General features: G+C 38.2%; 1 protein-coding gene across 1 annotated transcript in view; it reads right to left on the bottom strand.

Annotated features, from left to right (window-relative positions):
- The window catches only part of LOC131523913 (thrombospondin type-1 domain-containing protein 4-like), a 44,900-nt gene that overhangs the window by 114 nt on the left and 34,786 nt on the right, over positions 1–10,000 (bottom strand). The window contains exons 10-18 of the mRNA XM_058750558.1: positions 9,597–9,696; positions 9,231–9,425; positions 8,280–8,409; positions 6,436–6,640; positions 5,572–5,745; positions 5,316–5,489; positions 2,979–3,158; positions 2,745–2,889; positions 1–1,152 (exon numbers count right to left, since the gene is read on the bottom strand). The exon at positions 1–1,152 is cut by the window's left edge and continues 114 nt beyond it. Coding sequence (XP_058606541.1) covers positions 1,007–1,152; positions 2,745–2,889; positions 2,979–3,158; positions 5,316–5,489; positions 5,572–5,745; positions 6,436–6,640; positions 8,280–8,409; positions 9,231–9,425; positions 9,597–9,696 — 1,449 coding nt within the window. The 3' untranslated portion in view covers positions 1–1,006. The remainder of the gene's footprint in view (positions 1,153–2,744; positions 2,890–2,978; positions 3,159–5,315; positions 5,490–5,571; positions 5,746–6,435; positions 6,641–8,279; positions 8,410–9,230; positions 9,426–9,596; positions 9,697–10,000) is intronic.

Genomic DNA, 10,000 nt, shown 5'->3' with positions numbered 1-10,000 from the left:
CACTGAGAAAAACGCATTATGATTGGATGGATATAAAACTCTCATCTTATTGGCTAAAGGGAATGTCTGTCTAAAAAAAAAAAACACTATAAATCAGTGTCTGGCTGGAAAGTCTCAAAATACACACAAATCCACAGCAATACAAAAATACATGTGCTAAAATATTTATGAATTGAGTTTTGCATTTGTGAATCTTATTTTATGATTGTAAATTTGGTTGTGCATTTGCAAATTATATTTTTTATTATTCAGTTTGTGTTTATAGTTTGTGTTAAATTTTTGGTAACACTTAAAATGATGCCTTGTAATGCATTGTATGATATCATGAATAATTGCAACCACAGTTATAATGCATTATAATAAAATTACACCGTTAGAAAATACAATGCATTAAAACACGACAAATACTATAATGCATTTTAACTTTGGTTACAATTATTCATAAAAAGATTAAATGCATTACAACATACATTATGCATTATACATAAAGGATTTGTTTAGTGAATGTGAACTAGCTTCCGCATTTGTGACTCATATTTTGCAAACGCATTAATTTTGAGACTGTTATAGCTCCATATGTTAATTATGTCAGTATGAATCATTGTCCATCTTTGTGTTTTTGCTCTTGAAGCTCATCGATGAGAGTTTATCCATCAATAACAGGCCAGAGAAGAAAGCGTATACGACCGGATCTGCGTTTCAGATCTGAGGAACCGGATCCAGATTTGCAGTGAGCTGAACGCATTCACACTGCAGTTCAATACAGCATCGCTCCTCTGAGAGATTCACTCTGTTCTGATCACACACACTCCATTCACTCTGAATTCACATTAGAGCCACGCAGTGTGAACAGAAGTGAAGTCACACTCGCTCTGCTTCTCTCCTCATCACACGGAGGCGCTGCACCTGATCCGATGGAAATGCCGTTCTGTCTGTATGAGTCATCTCCCATCCAAAGATAACTAATGAGGAGCGGTTAGTCTGTGTTTAGTCAGAGGATCGCCGGTCATGAGCGCTGTCTCCAGTGTCCGGAGCTCCTCTGTGCCACACGCGTGCAAGACGCGCAACACGCCATCTGATAGTAATCGTACACGCAGAGACGCGCCTGCACCACCACGTTACAGTTGAAGTATTTATCACGACACTTCTCATCTGAAACACACAAATCCAACAGGTGCAATGGAGAATCTCACCAAAACATGCACATGTCACTCTAAGTTAATAAGAAAAAGAGTAAGAAATTATACTTGGCATAAAGAAAATTAAGCCTGTTTTTGCATTCTGGCATTATTGTCATGATAATAACAGATTTTTGGTCAGCTGCTCACACACATTTTCAAAACTTTGCCTGTTTTCTTCCAAACTTTACACACAAATCCAAGAATTGCACACAAAATGTAAAATGCCTCACATCTCTTGCAAAATGAAGCGGTGCATTCAAAATATCACAAACACATCTCAAAAGCAAACATTTGCAAACACCTTTGCCATAATATTAATCCCTGTAAGATTTTTATGTGTTACATAGAGAATCGTGTGTTGTGTTTTGCAAAGTGTTTTATGAAAACTGAAAAAAACAAAAAACTGTAAGCACATTTATCCACAAATTTCTCATTACTGTAACCTGGATTTATTTATATGTATTAATTTACGAATTTAATTCATTTTTAGTATGCTTAATTTTGATTATTTTATTAATTTAGCACATTTTTGCATAATGATAAATAACAATGTTTGCATAAATAAATACTGTGCATAAGGAAAAGCTAAGCCTTTTTTGCATTCTCTCATTACATGCATAATAATTAAGCACATTTTCCTGCAAATGTCTCATTACTGCATTGTTTCATTTGTTTACATTAATTTAGCAATTGTATGATTTTATAAAATTTTAGTGATTGTTTATTTTGATTGTTTCTAATTTAAAGTTCAAATATTTATCGTAACACTTTTCATCTAAAACACAGAAATTAAACAGATGCAGCAAAAACATGTTCAGGTCACACGTTACACTAAAATCATAAAAATATATAGAAATTATACTTTGCATAGGGAAAAATTGCATTACATTCATAATAATTAAGCACATTTACGAAATGTAAGAAATTTAGCAAATTTCTCATTACTGTAATCTGTTTAATTTTAATTTTTATTTTTCAATATATTTTATTTTAGCAATTTTATGATTTAATAATTTTTGTAATGCAACCAGATGTGTTACTTATGAGTTTTGTTCTTGACTGTCATTATTTTCAATAACAGTTATAATTTGATCCTATTACTATAACAGTATTTTTTAAATAACAGAAAAGTTACTCTAATAAATATGACCTATGGAACAAAAATGGGATTAAAAAATAAAAAGGTAAAAACTAATTCTAATAAACAACATAAAAACTCACAATTCTGATGAAAAAGAGTCAGAATTGTGAGATAAAAGAAATCGCAAATACATTTTTTTTTATTTTGACAGAAATAAACTTCTATAGTAACAATGTTTGTTGTATAAGTAAATACCAGCATGATGTATGACTACTTTGCAATTAGATAATATATTCATATTTCAGTAATGAGAAAACCCATAAAACAGTCAAAAGAAGATTTAATTTTAATTTTCTTCATACAAAATACAATTTCTTTCTTTTGATTTTGAGTAAACGTGACCTGTATTTTCAGAGGTGTTTTTATGAAATGAGCACAGATGAATATGCAGTGGCATGTTTACATATTAATGATGGACTGACCAATCAGAGGCAGGCAGGGCTCGGGGTGACACTCCTCCTTGTCGTGTGGCTTCAGTGTTTCCTCGCAGCGGTCGCTGGTCATCATATCATCGGACAGACAGCGCACCTCTCGCACACGGAAGCCCATCTCACACGTCTTTGAGCACTGCACACACACACACACACATGCAGTTATGCGGTTGTTAGGGTGGTTTTAGTGTGAAGTGATTGTACTCTGAGTGTGTGTCGTCTCACCGCGCTCCAGTCGGTGTGGAACCACTTGGCTCCGCAGGTTTTGATGAAGCAGCTCTGCTGACCGAGGGGTTTGTCCAGAGACGAGCATTCATACGACGGCATCACTGAGAAACCCTCGTCAGAGCGCATCAGACACACCACTGCCCTCTGCTGACTACCAGAGCCACACTCCGCCGAGCACTGACACACACACACACACACACACACACACACAGAGAGACACACAGAGAGACACACACACACACAGAGACACACACACACACACACACACACACACAGATAGACACACACACAGATACAGAGTGAGAGACACACACACACACACACACACACACAGATAGACACACACACACACACACACACAGATACAGAGAGAGACACACACACACACACACACACACACACAGATAGACACACACACACAGATACACACACACACACACACATACATTAATAACTTGAGCTAAAACAGGCATTCACAAACACTTTCATCAGATGAACCCAGTAGAACTACAATATTTTCTCAAAGTTCTCCTGAGATTTTAAGCTAAAGGAGTGGCTGATTGTGATTTGAATTTTCTAACTTTAGTTAGTGTGTAATATTACAGCGTAATGTTAAGTTACAACACTGAATGCAAACGGAGATATTGTCTTTTCAAATTATGGCAGTGTAATGCCTACAAAAACGGCTGGTAGGGACTACAACGAGCTTCTTCCTGGGTTGGTGACATCACAAACCCATACATTTACATAAACCCCGCCCCCGGGGCGGGGCCATGGTGCGCTGCATGTTGAGTTGCTGCATGCTGTCAAAACTAGGGGTTCACAAAAAATTCTATCTTCTAATGATTCTAATGGATTCACAAGTTTCAAAATCAATGTTCTACAGCAGCGGTTATTAATCCTGTTCCTCGCGTCCCCTGCTCTGCATCTCTCTCTCTTTTTAACAAACAAAAAACATACCATTAAGAGCCGTGTGCTTGCACAGATTCTGCACGATCCTATTCACTAATATCCTCTGCGTCTCAATCGGGCTCAAACTGATAAGCAATATTGACGACGCCATTGTTTACAATACAACCGGAGCACATTCTGAGCTGAGGGGCGGGACGTTCAGACGCACACTCTGCGGTTTAGCCACTGGGCCAGCTAACCAATCAGAGCCCATCGTGCATTTCTGAGGGAGGGGCTTCATAAAACAGGAAATCATCAGTGTGTTTATAGGAGAAGGGACAGAGCGGTGTAGAATAAAGGTAAATTGTGAAAATTATGTGAAAAAATAATGTCTGTATGGTTTTTTTTTTTTTTTAAATAAAGCATTAAAAAAGCCTAGAAAAAAAAAATCATCAACCACCCCTTTAACATGTCAATAATTCATCAACACATACACATGTCCACACTTCTCTTAATGGTCACATCACATACATCTAAACGCATTAAATATTTTATATTTTTAATGATTTATTTTGATTTATTCTGATTTTGCATTTTGATTATTTGTATTTTTTTTAATACAATTTTTATGTGATAGCTTTTATTTTAAAATCATTTATATCAATTTTGCATTTAATACATTTTTTAGTATGTCTTTATTTTGATTGTTTTATTTTAAAATAATTAATTTTGCATTTGAATGATTTAATAAATTTGTAGTATGTGTTTATTTTGACAGTTTTTATTTAAAGCACTTACTTTAATTTGGCATTTTTATTATTTAATTCATTATTAGAATTTATTTTAATAGTTTTAGTTTTAATATTATTTATATAACTTTTAGATTTTCATAAATTTTTAGTAAGTGTTTATTTTGATTGTTTTTATTTTAATTCTGCTTTTTATGATTCAATAAAATTTTAGAAAGTGTTTTATTTTGATTGCAATTTTACATTTTTAATTCATCAACTTATGAACCCCAGTTTACAGTTGTTTTCAGCTGCTTACACACATTTTCAAAACTTTGCCTCTTTTTTTCAAAACTTTACACACAAATCCAAGAATTGCACACAAAATGCAAAATGAAGCACTGCATTCAAAATATCACAAACACAACTCAAAAGCAAACATTTGCAAACACTGTTGCCATAATATTAATTTTTGTGTGTTACATAGAGAACTGTGTGTTGTGTTTTGCATAAAGTGTTTTATGAAATTGAAAGGCTGAGAATCAGTGTCTGGTTTTGCAGATTTGGTGTGTGCTTCTGCTGTTTGAGTGACAGCTTTCAGAAACTGTGTGACAAGGAAAGATTTTGTGTGGAAGCAGCTGAAAAACACTGTAATGAACCCTGATCTGTAACATCAGACACACAGTAAATGCATGAAGTAACATAGCAGTCGTACCTGACTCCAGGGCCCGGTGAACCACTCGGTGCGGCTCTCACAGGGGCCGTTGTTGCAGGGCTGGGCCTCGGGGGGCTGTTGGGTCCCGCAGCGCTCCAGCGGCAGACTGCTGATGTGATTGGTGAGGCACTGAACGCTGCGTGTCTGCACCCCCGCACCACAGTCCGCCGAGCACTGCGTCACACACACACACACACACAGGTTCATCACAGTGACCCAGCGACACACACCTGACCACAGACCGAGTGTGACTCACCTGAGCGCTCCAGTCACTGAAGAACCAGCTCCTGGTGCACACACCTGCGTCGCAGTTCTCCACGTCGCTCGGACGCAGCTTCATGTTGCACTCGTCATCAGCCACGATATCACCCACATTACTGACACAGTGCACCTCACGTGACCTTTGACCCACACCGCAGGGCACCGAACACTGAGAGACACACACACACACCACACCACACACACACACACACACACACACACACACAGAAGGCCTAACATTAACACGTGCCAACATTAAGAATAAATAGTATTAATTAATAAAAAACAGTTATAATACTAATATGGCTACAATTTAATTGTAAACAACTTATGGTTGTTTTTTTCTTTGCTTTCAAGCATAGTAAGAATAATAATAATACATAAAAATAATTATTGTTATTGTTATTATTATTATATTTTAGTATTATTAACAATATTTATTGCCATTTTTAATAATAATAATAATAAAAAAACTGTGTTATTATTTTATATAACAGTACAATTACAATACTTATGCTATATATTTTTCAAAATTAATCCATAGAACTTTCATTTTGGCAAAAAAACACCAAGGAAACTAAATACTACTACTACTAATAATAATATAAATTAATAATAAATTATTAAATATTTAAAATAAATTAACAACAACTATAAATTTATGAATAATAATAACTGCAATTTGTTCTGCTTGTTTTTTAACACTTCTGTTCGTGTTTCTAGCCTGACTAATGACACTAGAGCAGTTCTCAAACCCAAGCTCCACCCACTGCCCCCGCTGATAGGCTAGTGCTCAGAGTCCTCACGTGTGCGGCCAATCAGCGGAGAGCAGGGGCAGTGACTGACAGCTGTCACTCACGGGGCTCCAGTCGGAGCGGATCTGCCACTCGCTGCAGATCTTGAGCTGGCAGGAGCTGCTGGTCTCGGGGCGCTCCGTCTGCTGACAGAGGCTGCTGTGAACACTCAGCGTCCGGTTACTGTACGTCTGACGACACAGAACCTGACGATACTGTACTCCCAGACCACACGACTTACTGCACTCCGACCACTCGCCGATGTCCCAGCTGAACACACACAGAGAGACAGAGAGAGAGACAGAGACACACACACAGAGAGAGAGAGAGAAAGAGAGAAAGAGAAACTAGGTTATTAGGTGAAAAACAAGATTGTATCTTACTAGCAGCAAGATACATTGATGCCTGTCACAAAAAGAGGGAGGAGTCAACAAATCAGTGATGCACACACACACACACGTCTGGTTTGCTATCCTTGTGGGGACTCTCCATAGGCGTAATGCTTCTTCTACTGTACAGACCGTATATACTATTGTCCTACACCAACCCTACACCTAAACCTACCCCTTACAGGAGACTACAGGCATTTTTAGATTAAAAAAAAACTTCATTCTGTGTGATTTATTAGCTTGTTTACCCATGACACGAGTCCCCATGAGTCTGTGTGTATTCAGGTTTGAATAGAATAGAATAACAGGTAGACACACACACACACACACACACACACACACACACACACACAACTCTGTATAGCTATCTTTGTGAGGACATGCATTGACACAATGCGATCTCTAGCTCCTGACCCTAACCTTCAGAACTAAGTGCTTCACCCAAACCCTTACCCTAAACCTACCCTTTACCCGATTATAACCTGACCCCTAAAACCAAGTCTTGACCCTCAAACAGGCCTTTAAAGGGTCCCAGAAAGTGAGGACCGGCCAAAATGTCCTCACTTTACAAGACTGTCCTCACTCTGATGGTCTAAAACTCAAACCGGCCCTCACAAAGATAGCTGTACACACACACACACACACACAGAGAGAGAGACATGCACACACACACACACACACACACACACATATCAATAAGGACCATACTGAATTAAACCCTGTCAGGGTCAGTGATGTATATAATGTACATTTACATTTAGTCATTTAGCAGATGCTTTTTTTCAAAATCAACAAAAGAGCAATGATATGCAAGACAAGTCTCAGTTAGTTTAACGCACTACACATAGCAAGTTTTTACATTTTTTTATTATATAATAAAAAGAAAACAGATAGAATAGAAAAAGATTAGAAAAGCTAGTGAATTATTATTTTTTTTTTTAAAGAAAACAAGCAGTTGAATAGAGTGCAAGTCTAAAAGGGACTTTTTTTTAAAGAATAGAATTAGAATAGAGAGTGTTAGAGTCAGAGGGTCAAATAAAGATGGAAGAGAGGTGTTTTTAACCGATTCCTGAAGATGGCTAAAGACTCATTCCACCAGGAGGGACATTTAATGTAAGAGTCAGTGAAAGTGATTTTGTGCCTCTTTGGGATGAACAATAAAGCGACATTATATGTAATCACATCTCCCGGCCTTAAAACCTGCTCTGAAACCATGTGTCTTGTAAAAAGCGCAACAAAAATACATCCGAGTTTGCATTATAATTTTTGCATCATCACCACTAGATGTCAGTATAATCTCAAGATAAACGTCACGCAATCATTTACTGCACGGCCCTTTAAATCCAGTCCTGCAGAGTTGAACCCTGATCAAACTCACTGGAATCAGATCATCAAGCCTTCAGGATCATTAGAATTACAGGCGGTCTGATCACGGTTTGAACTCTTCAGGACAGTGAACCCTGATTTACTGCAAACAGGTTTAATCGACACACACACATGAAGAAGAAGAGGAGACTCACAAGGCAGGGCAGGGCTGGACGTTACACGGCTCCTCCTGCGGACTGGGTTTAGTGCTGCTGTCGCACAGACCGCTCGAAACATGAGCGTGAGTTACTCGATGAACACAGACGAACACGGTGAACCTGCGACCTGAACACCACATACAGCAGTCAACAAACCTAGAGTCACATTTCTGACAACACCAGCCTCTCACGCAGCAGATGCATTTGAGCAGTTCACTCAAACATAAAAATGTGCTGGAAATGTGTTCACCGTCAGTTCATCTGAGATCAGGATGAGTGTTTCTTCATCAGGTTTGTAGAAATGTGTCTCTGCATCAGTGTCTCAGCAATGGATGCTCTGCAGTGAATGGGTGCCGTCAGAATGAGAGTCTGATAAAAACATCCACACCACTCCAGTCCATCAGTTAACATCTGGAGAAGACAAAAGCTGAGACACATCCAGCATTAAGACGTTTATAACTAAAATCCATAATCCATAATAACGCTTCCTCCAGTGAGAAGTGTTCTGGTGTGAATCAGGAGAGAAATCTGCAGATCAAGCAGCGTTTACAAGACAAAACAGCTCTAAACAAATATGTGGCTGGATTTTGATGTGAGAGACGACAGCAGATGCACTTTATCACTGGAGGAAGCATTATTATGGATTATGAACTCGTATTTTAGTTAAAAACGTCTTAATGCTGGGTTTGTTTCAGGTTTTGTCTTCTCCAGATGTTAACTGATGGACTGGAGTGCTGTGGATTATTGTGATGTTTTTATCAGACTCTCGTTCTGACGGCACCCATTCACTGCAGAGCATCCATTGCTGAGACACTGATGCAGAGACACATTTCTACAAACCTGATGAAGAAACAAACCCATCCTGATCTCAGATGAACTGAGGGTGAATAAATGTTCATTTTTGGGTGAACTATTAATTTAAGTTTTACTAAATGAAATATTGCACACCTCGTCCACAGGAGGCGCTGCAGTCTGTGGAGCCGCTCAGTTTCCAGTTATATTCTCTGGCTCTGTTTGAAGGCGGAGCTGCAGGAAGCTGATTATCTGGGACAGGAGGAGGGTATCTGACCCTTGACCTCTCATGATCCTCCGGGGTCAACCGTTCGTTAGCATCAGAACCAGCCGGACCGTTCACAGCATTCACTGTGGAGCGATGCAAGAGACAGTGAACAGAACGCAGTGATTTCTCACGAGGACAATGCAGAGACAGAGCTCTAATACAAAGGAAAGAAACATTTTGTGTTGGATTGCATGACATAGATCACATCCCAAAACTTACCTTTTTAAAAATGAGCATAATATACGTCGACTCACCGTCCAGCTGGTTCTCTTTAGGACGCGGAGCATCTACAGCGTTCTCTGACGGCATGACGAACTCATAATGGACTCCTGGATTGGGCTGCTGGTAGATCATCTGTAATATAGTTTAGTTTTATTTCAAATTTAACAAGGCAGGTTATTGCAGAACAACCTGAAGTGTGTCAAAAATAACATATTCAAACACCATAAATAGGTCATTTATAAAACAATGTAAAAGCACGGGGAATAAAAGAAAGTTAATGTGTTTTTGTTTTGCTTTTGGGCATAACATGTTCCCTATTTTGACGAAGTGAATAAGTAGATGCTCGAGCTACAGTCATGAAGCTGTGCAAAAATATCTGAAATACAACAATACCAACAACAACAACAATAGTAATTATAATAATAATATATTGATA

The sequence above is a fragment of the Onychostoma macrolepis genome, chromosome 18, assembly GCF_012432095.1.
Source record: "Onychostoma macrolepis isolate SWU-2019 chromosome 18, ASM1243209v1, whole genome shotgun sequence".
Classification (NCBI taxonomy): domain Eukaryota; kingdom Metazoa; phylum Chordata; class Actinopteri; order Cypriniformes; family Cyprinidae; genus Onychostoma; species Onychostoma macrolepis.
The sequence above is the reverse complement of the archived record's forward strand: the minus strand, read 5'-3'. Positions and strand labels throughout refer to the sequence as shown.